Genomic DNA, 18,818 nt, shown 5'->3' with positions numbered 1-18,818 from the left:
ATTCTACATAGGATGAGAGAGGGGGGAGAGAGAGAGAGAAAAAAAAAACATATGTATCTATCTGTATATATGTGTAAAAATTAAGCAAATAACGTGTTGCTAACCGTATGGTTAAATTAGCTGAGGTTTTTTCGAGAAGATTAATATGGTACAACACCGGCCGTATGGCATATTGAACATAGTCGGGATACAGATGACAGTATAATAAATGAAGATAAGCGCAAAAACCTTACATCACTGTACATTTTGTACTGCCACTAAATAGTGTAGGTTAATACCCCCAATAAATGAACTTTTAAAAGGGTTGAAAAGGAAGCAACTAAATTTTTCTATTAAAAAATTTCTTATTGAAACATAAAGATAAAAATGTGAAGCACTGGATGAACTAAATAAGTACGCAGCTCATCGAAAATGGTCAAAGTTTTAGTTTTCTGCAGTTACTTTCTATGCCTCCGCTTCTGCTCGGCTCTTTGCCTCTTCTCGTCGTCCCACTCACGGTCATACATCCTGTGAGACTTGGTTAAGAACGACAAAGATCCTGAATAAATAAATTCTCGGAAAATTAATAATCATAATTAATTACAAGAAATTATATTCAAGGATACGGGTCGTTGTCACGACGAGTCATTTTGGCAGTCAGTTCTTTCCCGTGAGGGCGCGGGTTTGGTTCTTCCATGTAACCGCTGCGCTGGATCGCAGCCCCTTTCCGTTCTCCCCTATCTCTTCCGTCGTATGACTGAGAAATGTTAGTCGGAGGAGTCTGAGCTGAGGCCGGCGTATACTCACCCGGTTCCCCCGATGGAATATGTTCCCTCTTTAGTTTCCTTCTCTTTGAGGCCGCTGCGTTTCCTTCCAAGTCCTCTTTCGAAAGGTTTGCCTTTTCCCTTTCTCTCTCCCGTTCCCTATCTCTCTCTCTCTCCTCGGCCTACACACAAAGAACCCGAGAAAATCTCAAGCATGGTAAACAAAAGGAGACGTAGACTTTACTCGATCGTTCCTATTTTCCTTGGTAAAGCAAGTTTACAAGTTACAGATACGTACCTTTGTCGCAAAGCCCTCACGGTCATCCCTCTTTCTGTCTCTGGAATCCTCTTCTCTTCGGCGTTTACTATCATCTTGCGAGGCCAGAGATTCCTCCGACCGTCTTCGTTCCTTCTCGTCGTGTTTAGGAGACAGCCTCTGTGAATGTCTCGTGGCTCCGAACCTTCTGTCGCCATCGTCGTCTCGTCGACCGGCACTGACAGAGTGTGGAATCATGTGCGGGGGTAAGGGCGGCGGTGGAGGCAGACTTTGACCGTGAAACCGTTCGTCGGCATGAGACTTTTCTGAAGATGCATCGCTGTATCGCGCTTTGCTTCTATCGTCCTTGCCTTTCTCGCTGACCCGGTCGAAAATTCTATCGCTCGTCCCCCTCTCAACTGAACGTTCCCGATTGTGTCGTTCCATCGACCTGTCTCGACTTTTCTCGGGCATGTCGTCTCCGCGGGACTTGTCGGGCCGATCTGTTCTTTCCCTGTGATCCTTCTCATGTCTTTCACTTGCCTTGTCTTTTGACCTATCCGACAGTTTATCGCTGGCTCTATGAGAACTTTGTTCTTCATTTCCAGATTTGTCAACGTCCCCAAACCGGGCATCAACGGACCTCTCTCGTTCAGAGATTACACCATCGATGTCTCTCGGTTCAGCATCCCCTTTCCGCCTCTTACTATGCCGGTCGGGTTCTTCGGCGGGACTACTTCTCTTTTGCAGCTTATCATTGGATTTCAAAGCAGTAGTAACATGTTCATTCCTAGGAGATTGCACAGACCGGGAAGAGGGTCTTGGGGTATCCAAAATTTCACCCTCATCCTTGGACGCAGAAGCTTTTGAGTCAGAAGATTTGGGCACTGCATTCTCGTGCACATCTGATGTTCTTACAAACGGAGCTGGGACTTTCGCAGAAGCTGTAACTGCGATTCCATTGGTCGATGGAGCGTTAGATCTTCCTTCTAATGACTGCGATGTTTCTCTGTCACCAGATGATCTTCCGACAGCTTTTCCAGGTCTCGCGTCTTCTTTCAAAATATCTTGTTTTGGGGGCTTCGTAAGCAATCCAGATGATGCAGACCGCTTTGCTTGACCTCTCAACTGTAAAACGAAATACACCAGAGCTTGAATAGCAGTTTATCAACAGAAGATAAACTTGCAAATGAAGTGCACACACTATTACATTTTACAGAGATCTAGTATTTCCTTTTTTTATATATATATTTTGAAAAAACAAACACTTAAAAAAAAAAAAAAAAAAAACTTAGTGTGCGTGTATATATATAATAAAAAACTTAGTGTATACATATATATATATATATATATATATATATATATATATATAATAAAATAAAACAGCTTGGGTTTCCAGTAGATGTGGCATTCTTATCTAGAATAAGGAAAAAAAAATGTCAACAGCTTGGGCCTCCAGCAGAATATTCAAATGATACCTCAGATTCTGAAGCGGATTTTTGGGAAACTTTAGCATTGTTTTCATCTGATGCTCGGTTCACGGATTCATCTGCATGCTTCTGATTTTCAACTGATCTCAACGTTCCAGATGGCATCCCAGCTGAAGGGATTGACTGAATATCTACTCCATTAGTTAATGATCCACCTTTCTGTTTTATATTTCCTACACAAGATTTTATGTTAGAAACACTTTCCTCACTTCCTGTCTCATGTCAGCAACATATTGCTTAGGATACGAAAATACTAGCACATACTGGCAAACTTATTGCTTCTATTCTAATTAATAGTAGAACCAAAGCATGACTACTAAATTACCAAGTGAAGACTTGGCAGCGAGAGATGGTGGTGGTCTTATATCAGTAATGCCCATACAGAACTCGTCATCCGTGACCCATGAAGGCTACAAAAAGAACGGAAACTATGCATTTTAGCCATTGTTATTAGATGTCAAGTGAGTGATAAAAATTTGTGAACACACCTTTCTAGCAGCTAAAGCCGCAGCGACACCTGTAGCTAAAACCTTGAGGTCCTCTCTCTCATCACATTTGATCTTACTGACCTGCAAGGGTTGCAAAAAATTGTTATGAACGCACTGTCAGAATGAAAACAACACAGAGAAAAGCTTGTTCAAGAAACTTCATACCCGTTTCTCAAGATTGATTCCACTCTTCCTAGTAACTGGGAAAACACTTGAAATCTTCGTCAGAATTATGAGGGCATTTCGAATTTCCATATACTCAGCAGACTCTAGGCATTGAATCAACAAGCGTGTGATTCTTTGGCTCCATTTCCAATGTACCTACAACCATAAACAAATGATGACATTAGTAAGTGACAGAGAATACGGAAGAGGAGAAATAATATGGGCTAAGGGATAGAAAGTTGAATTTATGGTGTCAAATGCAAGCAAACGGAATAATATGCAAACTTTAGTTCCGTCAAAGCCCACCTTTACAAACTGGCCATATGTCACACGCTGGCTATTTGGAAATCTATAATACACAGCAAAACCTGGCATGTTTCCACATTCACGCTCATAAATTGATTCGTCACTCTACAATGAAAACAACATTTCAAAGTTAACAAAGAAAGAAAAGCTATTCCTTCGACATCAAAAGAAAAGCATGAGCACACCTTCCAGTAATAAGCAAGCTTCATTGTCTCTTGAAGAAACCTTCCAAGCCTACCAGCTTCATATTCAGTGCAGCAGCATATCATAGGTTGCAAGGTCTTGCATATAAGACCATCAATATGGTTGACTGTGTTAAAGAATGGTGTCCCAAGGGAATGAAGAGTGTGTACAAACACAGCACAATACACAGCATCAGGCATACTGAAAGTACAGCGTGGGAAAATACAACGCTGAAGGAATTCCATGTTGATCTTGAGCGTATCGGGACAAGAGCTCAACCATTTGTCCTTTTCACGAGAAAGTCGTCTACGAACAGAGGCGACATTTTCCTCATGTCTGCGAAGCTCACCAGTCAGGCGGTCCAGAGATTCTTGAATTCTCTCCTTCTCTTTCTTCCTTTTCGTTATTGCTGAACTCGAGTTATCAGAAAGCTCTTCTAGAGCTTTTAAAGCACCATGCTGCTTAGAAATTTCGGACTCGTATCTACTTTTCGGAACATATAGATCGTACAGCGTGAGCCCCCAAAACGTAGTATAGAGATCGGGCGAGAGACTGTTCCAGGCTTTTAACGGAAACATGTTTTTTACAGTTCTCAAAAGATCCGACCATCTGTGTAGAAAAAAACATGAATGCCAGTCAAGAAAGAAGAAGAAAAACTCTGACCAGTCCAACACCTCAAAAGTAATAAAGGAGAATCTAAAACTCATGGTTAACAGTTTTCAAAGTAGCTAAATCAATGAAGAAAGATGAGAAATTCTACACAGTAGACTTCTGAGACATGCCAAGATCCAGAACCACATCATCAGAGCTCTCGACAGCTTCAGAATCTGAATTTGCAGCTGTAGCACCGGATGTGTTATTGTTCTCTAATGGCCAGAAGACATCAGAAGTTCCCTGGACCTTGAAGAGCCGCATTACAGGGCGGTATATTAAGAACGCAACCTATTTAAACAAGCAACACAATGCCATCATGATACTTCATATGTTTTAACATTAGATAAGAAACTGTAATATCGAGGCAGCAGCAACAACAATAAGTTTAACCTCAAAAGAAACTCTCAGAAACCTTACGAGCCATGTCACGCATTGGGTAGAGTTTTCAAACTATTACATGTTGGTACCACTACTGATTGGAAAAGCGTAGAAAATTCAAAATTTGGAAGGCCATAAAGACAAACCTCGGGATCAAGGTGGTATCGGTGGACAAGATCATCAAGTGAGGGAATCAGTTGAGCATAAGCCGATGCTGGTGTTACGGAACTACAAAGGAATTCCACATACTGTAGAAGTGTTCCGTGACAGCTATCAAATTGCTCGCTAACCATCTTGATGTAAGGTGCGTCTGCCTTTGTTACAACCCTGCAATGATAATCATTACTTACCAAGACACCAACAACATCTGTTACCAAGGGTTTGACACTCAAAAAGGTCTCTTACTAAGCTTTATCATGTCAACCAGGAGCGATGTTTCTAATCATCCGTAACCTTGTGTTGATCTAAAATTCAACCACAAGAATATAAAATAACACTGAAATACTACCCTCCCTTTTGTTTTCCAAGTTTCAAAATTGATCAGAAAAACCTTTTTGTGGTAAGTTGGTGTATTTCTACTTCCCTTTGAACTTTAAGAGACCAGTATAGTTGCATCAAATGAACAACTTTAAGAAACAGGACAACCAACTGTTTAAGATAATTGCTGAAGGTGGATAATCTTGTTTGACAGATAATAATAGAACACAACTGAAGCATAACTTACAGGGAACGATGCTGAGAAATAAGTATTAGCAGGGGAACTGCCAGCTTAGGTTCATCCTTTGAAAGTAACGAGTCTCTTAGCCTATTAGTGGACTTGACCAGGGCCTGAAAATAAATTAAATGTTCAACACGTAAAATGGTGGAATACACTACAGGATAGGACAAAAACAGACGAGACTTTTTATAGTAACGTTTTACCAAATAAACCAGCTATACCATATTTCAAAAACGAATATAGCAAAAGCCATTGTACCGTTTGGATGTTAACTAGTTTTTCAAAAAAGGAAAAGCACATGAGTAGTCTAAAATAATGGCAAGTAACATCATCCGGTTGCACACCCAATAAAAGCAAAAGCAACGGCTTCGATGAGCTGAGCCTGAAATCTTATTTTGGTACACACATCAAAGTGTACCAGAAAAGAAGAAAGCCTAAATAAAGTTTTTTTTTTTTAAGAAATATTAATATTAATTTACTATCAAGGAAATACAACAGCTTTTAACTAATGAACACAGTCATTTTGTTAGCATGCAGTACTAAACAAGAAGCTCAACCGACAACAAGAAATTTACCTTGTTATTTTTTGTCACCCCAAACGAGGTAGCCTGATACCGGAGAGTCTCACTTCCAGCCATAGCATCTAGCTGTTCCTCCGTCAAATTTTCAGTGTACTGTACATTTGCCATTTGTTGTATGAGTTCCTGAATTGATAAGACAAAGTTAACATGGAGCTTTTCATGTCTCAGAAATGGAAAGAACATTAATATTAGTAAATAAAAAAAAAACATAATATTACCTGTAGAAGTACAAGCTCAGCTCCAATACCCTTTTTCAACTGATTAACAAGATACTGGAATAGACCTCTCAATTCCATGGACGGATACTTCTTACACCTAAAAAATAGAATGATATCAGGAAGAGCTAAAACAGGATACTATAAATCTAGACTACATGATATAAAAACATAAAAAGCACAAGATAACCAATCACCAGACAACTGAAGGAACACAAGAAAGTATAATTGGATTTTTTTTTAACTAAACTGTATCTCAAACATGCACACTTCCGATCATTATTGCAACAAAAATTACATCTCTTCATAGGTTCTCTCTCTACCACTAAAACCAAGGCCTTGAGGCCACTGCCTAGTTTCTTTCTCACCCGCTTTAGATCCCCTGTAAGACTTGAGGACAAATAATGAAGACTATAACATCGCATTCTAGACTACAATGGACTTGGCATCAACACTCTACAACGATGGTATTGAGTTTAAATATCCGAAAACTGCCCAGCAGTACTTGTTCATGCCCACTCCTGGAAGCCAAGTTGTCGAAGCATTTGACCTTGGAAATCAAGGCCAATATATATAAACTCTTCAAATACCAAAACATAGAGAGCTCTACCCTGGCGATAAGGCAAATCAGCAACCAGGAAACTGAAGTGGAGTAACCCAAGGAATACTTAGATCTTAAATTGATACGGTTAGCTATCATGAATAACTGGAATTTAGAAACACTAAAGAGAAAAATAAAATTGAGCATCCCTCACTCTTCACAAGGCATACTTAGATCTCGAAAAATCAATCCAATATAAGAGTGCTTTCACTTAAACTAAAATAAATCAACTCAAAACCAGTACATGGAGAAAAACAACGAAAGTGATACGCACACCTACCTACGTTCTCTGCATTGAATTAAACAAAAACAATGAACTGGAAATTATCCACTACATGAGACTAATGTTCATTTACACTAACAATAATTAATTCACCATGTGAAGTGTGTTGTAGGCCTAAGGAAAAGGGCGGTTTGGGTCTAGGAGGCTTGAGAGAGAAAAACGTAGCGCTACTCGCAAAATGGCTATGGCGCTTTCCACTTGAGCCTAGGGCTCTTTGGCACAAGGTGATAGTCGCCATTTACGGCTACCACGACAACGGGTGGGACCCTGGGCAAGCTACAGGACGCACACGTCGCAGCCCGTGGAAATCAATCATGGCGGTCCAAGAGGATTTTCTCAAGCATTGCAAGTGGATAGTGGGCAATGGATCAAGAATCCGGTTTTGGGAGGATTCATGGTTAGAAGGAACGAGTATGAAAGAGAGGTTCCCCGGACTATATCGACTCTGTCCATCGAAAGGATTCCCTATCGCGAGTTTGGCTTCCCCTTCCTCGCTTTTGTTTGATGCCGTGGATTGGAACTTCAATTTTCCAAGGAACTTAACAGACCGTGAGGCGTTGGAATTGGCTACATTACTGGACATGCTCGAAGAAGTGCCATTGTGGGCAGGTTTGGAGGATCGAAGGGCGTGGTTGGACGATTCGGGGGAATTCTCGGTGAAGAGCATGGCCGCAGCCATCTCTCCGGTGGCTACTGCCCCCTCAGCGACGTTTTTCAACGCCATTTGGAGGTCGGCAGCTCCGAAAAAAGTGAAGATTTTTGGGTGGAGGATTGCTATCAATCGAGTCAACACGGCTAATCGCATCCAAAGGCAAAACCCACTGCGGGTTTTGTCTCCCAGCTGCTGTATGGTGTGCAAAAGCGCTGCTGAGGACGATCAACATTTATTTGTTGACTGTCCCGCAGCGGCAAGTTGGTGGAGATGGTTCTTCGGTAAAGTCGATATCCACGCTTCTTCTGTTATTCTGTTAGCTGACTTTTTTCAGGTTCACACAGCGTCTAGGAAAAATGCTCGATGGGTGGCAGCAGTTAAAGCAGGAGTGCTTGCGGGTTTTTGGGCGATTTGGCTTCTACGAAACAAATGCATCTTCGAAGACGAAGGCTGGAACGCAGAAGGTCTTCAAGATACATCTAACAGACTCATAGCTATGTGGCTCCACAGCTCGGAGAAAGATTTCAAAGGCTACTCTCTGGCAGATTTACAAAGAGATTGGGCAAGCGCCATATGATAGCCGAAAAGAAAGAAGTTCCTTCCTTTTGTTTAGCGACTCATCCCGGTTACCAGGGGCGGGAGCTTTTGTCCCCTTAGAGTTTTTGTGTATAAAGACCTACATGGTCTCTTTTGGTTGTTGTCTCTTTGAGACACTCTCTAGATTAGCTATTGTATCTAAGTTTCACCTTTCCTCTATGTAAAGGCCTATAAGGCTAGCTTTTGGTAGTGGTTTCGTTTTATGGTGTGGCTCAGCCCGGGTTCACGTGCTCGATAGGCGTTGGATCCGTGGAGCTAGCTATAAACGTCCCTTCTTTTGTGTAAAGTGGCTTTCGCCCATTCATATATATATAATGAAGTTACCGTTTCAAAAAAAAATTAATTCACCATGTGACAGAAAACATTAAACTTCAAACAAGGATACTGTGATCGTTATAAGGGAAAGTCAAGACATACAGGTGACCCCAAAAGGATGCCAAGGATTGTAGCCAGTCCGACAAGTTAAGGCCATTATCTTTAAGCTTATCGCGCCCTCCTTGTGCTAATCGTTCAATAACAACATACTCCAAAATATCGTATTCAAGCTGGACAGAGAAATATACAGTCAGGCAAACCAGGAAATAAATATATCAGGGTATCAATAATCAACTATATCAATAACTTCATGAATGAAAAGTGAATCTAATCTAACAGACACATGGTACGACATAAAAAAAAAAAAAAAAAAAACCCGGTTTTAACCCTAAAGCCCGGACCATATAAAAAAAATCCCGAGCCCGAGTCAAAATTCTATATTTTTAAGAAAAAGAAAGATATAAAAGAAGAAAATAAAAGCCCTGATTGGTGGTTTGCTACGTCTTTTATGAGTCTTTTCTTAAATATCACAACGTTTTTTCTAAACCATCACTAATGCTCTCTTTGCAAGTGAAGACATCGGAAAGGAAACTTAAAAAAATAACAAAACACAGGATGTCACAGCCAGAATAAAATGAAACAAAAACGTTGTGTGGGAATCACGCAAACAATAACGCACCTGGGTCAGATACTTAAACGCATCTACTACCGGAGTAATCATGTCTCTGTATGCTTCAACCTGCCAAGGAAGATGTCAATACAAAGTTCCTAATGACAAAAAAATGAATATTTGCACTGTCCCTTTAGGATACCTGGTGGACAATAGTCCGAAGTACGGTCATTGGATTTGCATGAGCTAACTTAGCCACCATTCGACCAAGCTGCTTTAAATTTTCCTTGGCGAGTCTTTTCAGTATCCTTCTTGTGTCCAACTACTTGGAGGAAAAAATCGATAGTAATTAATCTCAGGGACCATATCTTGCAAAGAATATGGGGAATACAAAAAGGCAAGTTTGCTTATTGTCAAACCTTGGCTGTTTGTCTTGCAGCCAATAGCATAGGCACTCGTTCATCATCTTTTTCCCATTCACCATATAAACGATAACGTACCTAAGAAGATAGAACTCAAATCGTAAGATATCTAGAATATGGAATGACTCCTAACAGAATCAAATAATTGCTGATGTAAAAGCAAACCTCGTAGGGAAGGAGATTCAACACTTCCCAGATCTCTTGTCCAACAGCGGGATTTGCAGGTATCATTTGTAAGGATGGGAGCAAACACGTTCCCAGTGCATCTTCTATCCTCGATCTCACCTCCATTAGATTCAGACGATGGTCTTTATTCAACCCGCTAACTGATTCCGAATTAAGATCCGTCTCATGAGTCCTAACAAGATCGAGTGCAGCTACATAGTACCCTCTCAAGACCCGGCATACCTGATGGTAACAAAAAGATAGTTAATAACAACATGAACCTATGAGCTAATCAAGAAGAACATTCGGAGAGAAAATACAATGCATTACACGTAGTATCATTGTAAATGTAATTTTGAGAGAGAGGTTATCAAGATAGAGATTAATGGTATAAGAAAAACCATTGAATCGCTTTGTGGATCTCAATGGCACGTACTGATTTTATTACTTTTTCGGGTCCAGTGGCTATCTAGCCATATGAAACGTTAGAAATTTCTAAATAGCCAACGTTTCGTTAATTTTTGGTAAATAGCCACGTAAATCTATTCACGCAGAGTAAATTTCTAGTAAATATGTGTAAATAATGTTTGTTACGTCATATTTTTGGCTATTTACGAAACATTTATGGCTATTTACGAAAAATTTACACAACGTTGGCTAAAATGCAAATGCTTATGTTTTTTAGGCTTATATCGCTAAATATTTGTTTTATTTTTATTTTTATATTTTAAACAAACACCTTTATATTAACAATGGAATAGGTTTAATTTTATTCTATTTCTTCAGTAAAATAAATAAACATTGGACTGTAGTATCACACCTTCTGCAGCAACAAAGTATCACGGTAAAGGTAAGGGCCAGCAGCAGCGAGCATCTGAAAAAGCTCTTTCGAGAGATCTATGAAACTGTCATTGACCAATGAAGACTCCGCCTTCCCTGCCACATCAGCACTAGGTTCAGAAGACCCAATGCTCTGGAGATGTGCTTGATGAACGGAACTATATACTGTCCCAACTGATTTTTCTATGAGCCTGCAGATAGGTAAGTATAAAATAAAAAGATACAAACATGTGAGTGCAAAGCACTGAATTGGTCGTGGTTTGTTCAACAATTTTTTTTATACAGCAAAGGAGAACATGCCTTTTATTTACCTAAACAAGCTGTCACAGATTTGTAAATGCTCCACCGGATTTAGAGGCGAGAGGCGATCAAAAAGTATATTTGAATGGTACCTGATCACAGTAGTTCCAACACACAGCATTACATACAACTTGAAAGAGAGATGGAAGAAATGATGCATAAGAAAAAGAAAATCCTGAATTTTTTTAAGACCTCGCATATACTTCTTTTTAAGAAGAAATTCGAATTTATACATATGTATATAATGATAGAAATCCCCGGGTAAGCCAAAGTACAGACTAAATATATAGCAAAGGACCGATGTCAGGTTGGAAGTCCTGATCTAACGTGAACACCTCACACATACTGTATACAAAATAGTGCAAGTCAATACGTGAAATTGCATAATTCATGCAATGGATACTCTATTGCTGGAGATTCGTACAAAAGGTACAAGGCATCGTTAAATGCAAAAGAAAAATAAATAAATAAAAAGTAGGTAATAAACCTGAAACGAGACACTGTATCCCAATAATAGATTTAAGCTTTATGAATATATATACATGGCTTACAGGGCTGAAACCCAATCTATTGACTAGGGCGATTATATATTACAGTGATAAATCAAACCTACCAGTCATCCACGGAAAGAAAACCGCTAAGCAAGCCCAATATTTGATTATTTTGAAGTTCTTCAGAGCGTTCACCAACAGTTTCAGTTTCCATGTCAACAGCAGCAAAAAGATCTATAGTCACATCTCCTTGTTTCTCATCATCCATTAGATCTTTACCCGTGGCAGCAAGGTTAATTTTCCCAATCTTTTTGGCCTGTGGAGACAAAACACTCAGAAGCAGTAACTCACCACATATAACAGATTTTTTTTTTTTTATGATCCTTCAAGATGATACCTCATCAAGTAGCTTAGAAGAGAGAATATTATAATGCTCAAACGCCTCATCATCCTTTGGAAGTAGATGAGTGTATCTGTAAAAAAAATGTAAGGAATTTTTATTAAATACAGAATAAGCTGCTATTAATATTTACTGCTTAGTAAAAAAAAATTTGAGAGGATTATTACTTAACAAAATTGAGATTGTATTAGATGTAAAAATGTAAGGAATTTTTATTAAATACAGAATAAGCTGCTATTAATATTTACTGCTTAGTAAAAAAAATTTGAGGGGATTATTACTTAACAAAATTGAGATTGTATTAGAGTAAAAATTACAACACTGATAAAAAAAAATAAAAAATAAAAATATGAAAACAAAGGGACTTTTATTAATAACAAGGCAAAACAGCCTTTGAATACAAAGTTGAGACAGAGGCGGAAGACTGAGAGGGGCAGTTCAATGTCAATCTAGCACGCTGGCCAAAACCCAAACCGACTAAACACCCAACACGGGGAAAAAAACCAACCTTGACCCTCCAAAATATATTCTAAGATCATGGATCGCCAAAAACTACGAACTGCCCTTTACGACAAAATTACAAAGCACTAGCCCACTTCCTCGAAAGATCCACCGACGAATAGCTCGAAAACTTCTTGCAAATCGAAGATGGCGGTTCCCATACTTTTTTTATGATCACTAATTTCGCAGATTCTCTCACTCTTAAATTCCGAAGTGGAAATCCCATGAAAGTTGGTTCATGCCCATGCGTACGAGGCAAAAGTAGATATTGTAGCACCTTTTTTCCCGGGTACAACCTAGACAACGCAGAGAAGCACTCCGCCAGTCTCAAGTCAACCCATCAAACACCTTCCCCAAACTCTCCAGCGACACTTGCTTTAGAAAACCTCATCACAGACTTCCATGGAGTTCTAAACGTCTGATATCGACCTATCCCGGACCCCAACCATTCGCGTGAAGGCCATAAATGGCTGCAATAACCATGTGCTGAAGTGAGTCCACTTACAAGGGGAACCGACAAAGCCATTTCGCCAGAAAAGCGTTGTTCTTCTCGGTAATCTTCCCTAAGCCCAATCTACCTTTCTCCTTCCCAATGCAAAACTTTTTCCCACCTAACTGACGCTCTCATAGGATCACCGTGAAACCCTTCCCATAAAAATCTTCGCATAGCTTATTTTAAGTCCTCGACCACTTCAATTGGGTTTTTAAGACTGAGATGTGGTAGGTCGGTGATGCGGAGAGATCAGACTGGACTAGAGACAACCCTTCTCTTTTCGAAAGGAAGTCCCTCTTCCAACCATCCAATCTTTTCTCCATATTGGCAAGAAGTGGATCCCCAAAGATTTTTCGCCTAGAATATCTCTAAGTGGCATGCCGAGGTAACAGAATTGGCCACAGTTATTCCTTACAACCAATAGAATCAGCCAAAGCCTTCGACTTCTCCTCCGAACGGTTCAAGGCTATCATTGTGCTTTTGATTGATATTGAGCCCCGAAGCCTCGCAAAACTAAATCTTACTCTACCACGAACTTTAGGTTTAGGCGGTTTCAAACCGTTTGAATAGTTTAGTTTTGATGTGAAGTTACAAACAAATATCATATTTGCTTTTTTTTTAGCAACATATATCATATTTACTCGGCAATTCCAATTAACCTACATTTTACTTCACCCTAGCATCAAATGTCATATTTGCTCAACAATTCCAATTAACCTACATTTTACTTCACCCTAAAGTTCAAGTATGGGCCATTTTGAATCGTTCAAATGGTCTAAACCGTTGATGCCAAGTTTTACTAAGGCAGAAAAACTTATCAACACAAATCCATATGCATAGCAAATTACTCACATGCTGTCAAGATCTATAAACCCTTCCTTCACCAGCAAGGCTGTAAGCTTATAGAGTCCAAATGGCACAACACTGTTTACCTCCATGCGCTGATAGTATTGAAACTTAAAGCCAAGAATCTGAGCAGCATGAGACTGCAAAACAGGATAAAGTTGTGATGAACTTGAACTCTCGCCACTTAACGTTGACAAAGTCATTCAAAATATCAGGACCAGAAGTAAGCATACCTTGGGAAATAATGGAATCAGCTCTAGAAAGATATTATTATCGGGCTGTAGCTCAAAACATTCCAGTACCTAACGCAAGGATCAAACACTATCAGAATACAAAATTTTTCTTAAGCACAACTAAAACAAAATAACTAACTGAGAATCTGAACTTACAATGTCAAAGACGCGATTTGGATCCAGATCAAAATGTCCAATTAACGACTGCAGGGCATCATTCCAATCAGTAGCATATACACGATATAAAAAAAGTACACTATAATGTTTCAGGCAAGAGACAAAACCTTGAGTATTCCAATGGTTGCCCCTGACACACTTTGTGATGACGTTGATGATGAATCCGAGTTTCCGCAAAGAAGGGTGACCTACACAGGAATACACAGAGTCTAGAATCCGGGAAAAGATATCCACGCTTGAACCATCATGACTATACTAGAAAGAAGGTGCCGATTTTGAGTTTCCATGAAAATTCCACCGAAATTCCATGAAAAAAAATCCTTAGATTCGTTGGAAATGTATCGGAGTTCGCTGGTTTCTGCCAGATTTTATATTTTGGCCGATTTTTCGCAAAAGTTGACCGAATGGCTATTATTTCATTTCGTTTTCAAAATCGTCGAAACTACAGTGACTTGAAAAATCCAGCAAAATAAAAAATAAATTTTAAAAAAAGGCGAAATCTGACAAATTTCAGGTTTTTCATAACGTAATTTCCGTGCAAATTTCAATGGTGAACCGGCAAAAATCCAAGGAAAGCTGACTTAATTTTGAAAATTCTTCCGAAAAAAACAGAAATTGGCGTTACAAAAATTAAGTCGGCATTCCCATTGATCGCCAGCACTAGCGTAAAATGAAAACATTAGCCAATCATCGACAACCAACCTTTCAATCCTAAGCAGGATAGGAATATAATTGAAAACCAAGAAACGCGTAACAAATGTCAAGAAATAGAACACATTTTGTACAAAGTTTAAGTTGTATACAGGATAGGAAGCACAAATAGGACCACAGGTTACTTGAAAAAGAAATACGTGAGAAAGTTTAGAATTAGGAAGAGCATTCTGATAACTTATACAGATTAAAGTAACACAAATGCCCTAACATTCTTAAATAGTGAGAACTCATAGACATAAGCTTACCAGCTTGGCATACCCTTCACTCTCTTCTCTGAGAAGGTTGAATTTAGTTTGTTGATAAAGAAGACGGGTGTTTACCCTAACCTGATAGAAGCAATAGAATCAAATGATAACTACAAGTCGTATAATCAAGATGAACCTGATCTGAGTATCTCACACATGGTATGTTGTAATCAATTATCATTTTTTCTACAATAAATTTTTACTTTTATTTTAAACCCCACGCGCATGCATTGTTTGTTCAAAAGAAAGAATAACAATAATTCTAAAAAACCTAAGCAGTAGCAGAGGAGTCATTTGAATTCAGAAACATATGGAAATTGGAAAGAGAAAACAGGACTAGCACTCAAAAGAGAAGATGTAAACGTCTATTTCAAGTCCAATATTTCGCTTGTTAGAACAAACTGCACTGCTAAAAAATAATAAAACAGGGCTAATCGAAATTTCTAGAATATTCAGTCTGGTATTCGACGAAGTAAATTCCTGTCACTGCATGTACTTACTTTTCTGAAAGTGCACGTTTTCAACTAGACGGTTAAAGTATATCTCATTCCATAACATAAAGTCGGACTTAAAAACCAGTAATAATCTTACCTCCTTGCTCTTCAACTCCGGAGCCTTAATCTTAATCATTTCAGCATCTGCGAGAAATTCTTCCTGCAAATATACAGAAGTACATGCATTGCATTTTTTATTATTCAGTAGGGATGGTTGAAAAAGAGGAGAACAAGAGCAACAAAGGCCACATTGGTAATTCCTTAAAAATAAAAATAAAATAAAAAAAAGGTCCACATTGGTAATGGTATGAAACTCACCTCGCAGCGCTCCTGGAGGAGCCTCAGAGGAACTAATTTAGACTCCACCAACCATTTCGCCTGGCGAGAAGTAATCAAACTGAATGATTAAAAATATTCTAAAAAACAAATAAAGATTTCACATGTAGTAAAGCCATACAGACAAAGATAGAAGGCTTTGTATAAATTGAATCCCTATGATCACAAAAGCGTAAGATACAGATACATTTGAGGTATGATGTTCTTAAATACCCTAAAGAATTTAATCTGTTTTTTTTTCGTAAACAAAATCTCCTAGATGATTAATAAGACAACTAAGCGGACACGGTACTAAATAAATTGCAAGCCCCTTTACGATACCCAGGGTATCAAATCCAAGGAACAAATAAGCATTGTCCAAAAGTTCATAGGTTGACTACATCCAGACTATACCAATCTTAATTTCTATCATGAATAGATTCAACCTTAAGCTTCTCACGCATTCAAGTGTTAAAACAAGGCAACGCAGCTAAGAAGTAAAACTTACCATTTTCATAAGGCGAGACCGGTATTCTCCAGACATTGTAATCTGCAAACACATTTAGTACACACATCAGACATAGAATTGGTTTAACAAACAAACTAACAACGTATGATCACTAATATCATACGTAGACAAAACAACATATGTAGAGCAAACGTCATCTGAAGAAGGCATGAATCCTTAGTCGAGTACACGCTGAACTACATAGACACAAAAAAAAAAAAAAAAAAAAAAAATTCTCTGCATAAAGCCCTAAAACCAAAAAATAGACTCAATTTGAAACTGTTCATAAGTTATTCTTATCATTTTACAGTACACACTGCTTTGGCAGCAGGCATCTTTCTAAAAAAAGTCACATTTTTTTAAGAAACAGTATATTTTATTGATGGAAGATAATATTTACAAGAAATGTGAGTAAGGGGAACACAAGCACACCAGCCCTTAGCTAAAGGTAGAAGAAAAAATAACCCGATCATCAAAAAGCCCAAAAAACGATCCTCCTCAGGTCACAGGGCACTGCCCATTTCCTGGAGAGATCTGACAGAGTACATTTTAAACTCAGCAGGAAAATTTTGGACAGTAAAATAAAATAAAAATAAAAATAAAATAAAAAAGTTGAACTCTAAAAATTTTCATAAAACGACTTAGTTTGTGCTAAAGACCATCTATTGTGTAATTTGTTTTTCTCTTTGGTCATGATCATAGGTGTTTCACCAGGTTGTCTAGATCATTTTCTATACAGTGTCTTTATTTTGCAACTCCTTCGCTGATCAAACTATGTGTTTTTTTTTATATCAGAATCAAAATATGTGTTTAAGTGAGCATGCAATGTCCCTTATTATAATACTGGGTCAAGAAGATGCCACGCTTTAGGCTAAATTAGTAATACCATGCACGCGCAACTCTAAGTGAGTATTCATTCAAACGCTCTTTGTAGTTTGTAACCTCTAATCAAGCTAACCTAGATTACTTCCAGTGGTTTCCAATCACTTGAAAGACCTCACGTTCCTTCCAGATAACATCCTGATTGCAAAGGTTTTGTCATAGCCATTTCAATAAGGCATCTCATAAAATTCAAAAGCTAACGTTGGTTTCCTTTGGCCTCTCACTCAAAAACCAACAATTCAAAAACAAAAATACAGCTCAATTCAAGTATGAATCAGAAAATGAACGAACAGGTAAATGCACGGAATGAAAGAACAAAAAGCTCACATCTTGAGCCAGTTGAGTGACTATATCCGCGAAAATAGAACCCAACTCTTTGCCCGAGACCCTCTCGGAGAACACAACTGAATCCAAAGCCACTTTACACTTGGGAAATGGCAACTCGCCTCGAACCTAGCGATGAACAAAGCAACCATAAATCAAACCAAAACTGTAAAAAGAAATTTATCAAATAATTCTACAGACGAGACCGAGAGTTAAAAGGAACGAACCATGGTAGAGCAGAGCTCGTAGAGAAAGCGAATCACAGGGACAGGCTGGGACAGCTTGAAGCTATGATTTCCATTCCTCCACTCGCGGAGAGATTCCTCTGTAACGAACGAACACTCCGCGGAGGGAAGAGACATTGTTTGCGAAGATAGAGAGCGACAGAGAGAGTGAGAATTTATCAGAGCTCGGAATCAAAGCTCGGGGTCGAGTACAATCGGAGAGGTTGGCGAAAAAGAAATCGGAGGCGTTTCCATGGGGTTGAAGAGGACGGATTTCTTAGAGAGTAGGGTTTTCTTCAGGCAGAGGACTATTGGAAGAAGACACTCTCTCCGTGTCTCAGTTCGGGGATTTTGGAGGAAGGACAAGGAAACTGAAGACGCCCTTAACAGTATCTGAAACTGTTCCTCCGTGTGATCAAACGTTTGGGCTTTTCGAAGAGGTTTGAGCTCTGAGCCCAAATCCTCCTCACGCGTTTGGCCCAATTAACCTCGTAAGTATGATTTCCCATGGAACATGATAATAACTAATTTCGTGGCCTTAAACAAAAATGAGTATTTTTTTTTTGAGAAATTTGTAACTAATTAGGTCACTTTAAACATGTGATTTTGGATCTAGCCTATGTTTGACAATTTTTAGGGATATAGCCAAATGGCTTATGTGGCAATAATTAAGGTCTTATTTGCTCTTATTTATTAATAAATTCGTCACTTTATCTCTCCTATTTTTTTTCAAATAATTTTTTTTGCATCAAAACTTCAAAAATTTGTATCTTTCTCATACGAACTCGAAATTGAGTGATTTCAAATCCTACAAATTCGTGGCGTCAAGATCTTCAAAAATAGATCCATTGTGTTTGATAAAAATATTTTTAATGCATCATATTTACATTTCCATTTATTTTTTTGATAATTTCAAAAAATTTCAGTTATTTTCATATTTAAGGTAGATTTTTCTACATCTATGGTATTAAACATTATTTTTCATCAAACACAATGTATCTATTTTTGA

The 18,818-nt window shown here is 38.6% G+C and overlaps 1 protein-coding gene across 2 annotated transcripts; it reads right to left on the bottom strand.

Moving 5' to 3' along the window:
• Nucleotides 1-146: 146 nt before the first annotated feature.
• On the bottom strand, nt 147-18,178 carry THO2. Of its 2 annotated transcripts, XM_089608099.1 has the most exons (33): nt 17,813-18,178; nt 17,589-17,714; nt 16,380-16,421; nt 15,875-15,934; nt 15,654-15,716; nt 15,063-15,143; nt 14,211-14,291; nt 14,083-14,130; nt 13,927-13,995; nt 13,700-13,833; nt 11,851-11,926; nt 11,576-11,769; nt 10,974-11,054; nt 10,643-10,853; nt 9,823-10,065; nt 9,655-9,735; nt 9,438-9,557; nt 9,305-9,364; nt 8,728-8,855; nt 6,181-6,277; nt 5,957-6,085; nt 5,388-5,491; nt 4,810-4,990; nt 4,392-4,573; nt 3,634-4,240; nt 3,449-3,553; nt 3,143-3,298; nt 2,978-3,058; nt 2,815-2,899; nt 2,478-2,662; nt 1,042-2,127; nt 606-925; nt 147-507 (listed from the first exon to the last, which is right to left on the bottom strand). In XM_089608099.1, the coding sequence occupies exons 1-33, from the start codon at nt 17,945-17,947 to the stop codon at nt 438-440; spliced, it is 5,421 nt and encodes a 1,806-aa protein (XP_089464225.1). In that variant the 5' UTR covers nt 17,948-18,178; the 3' UTR covers nt 147-437. The 2 variants fall into 2 exon arrangements, with proteins under 2 accessions (XP_089464225.1, XP_089464226.1); XM_089608100.1 differs by lacking the exon at nt 15,875-15,934.
• Between the last annotated feature and the right edge of the window lie 640 nt (nt 18,179-18,818).

Source organism: Urtica dioica, chromosome 3 (genome assembly GCF_054948205.1).
Source record: "Urtica dioica subsp. dioica isolate 48M chromosome 3, U.dioica_male_clone48M_v1_H2, whole genome shotgun sequence".
Lineage (NCBI taxonomy): Eukaryota > Viridiplantae > Streptophyta > Magnoliopsida > Rosales > Urticaceae > Urtica > Urtica dioica.
Note: the sequence above shows the minus strand (reverse complement) of the source record. Positions and strands in the feature narration are given on the sequence as shown.

Coding starts and splice junctions, on each gene's coding strand:
- THO2 (XM_089608099.1), bottom strand. CDS start 17,947: ATGTCTCTTCCCTCCGCGGAGTGTTCGTTCGTTACAGAGGAATCTCTC. Junction 15,935..16,379: donor GGTCTCGCCTTATGAAAATG/GTAAGTTTTACT, acceptor ACTTCTCGCCAG/GCGAAATGGTTGGTGGAGTC. Junction 14,292..15,062: donor GTGAAGGGTATGCCAAGCTG/GTAAGCTTATGT, acceptor ATTCCTGTGTAG/GTCACCCTTCTTTGCGGAAA.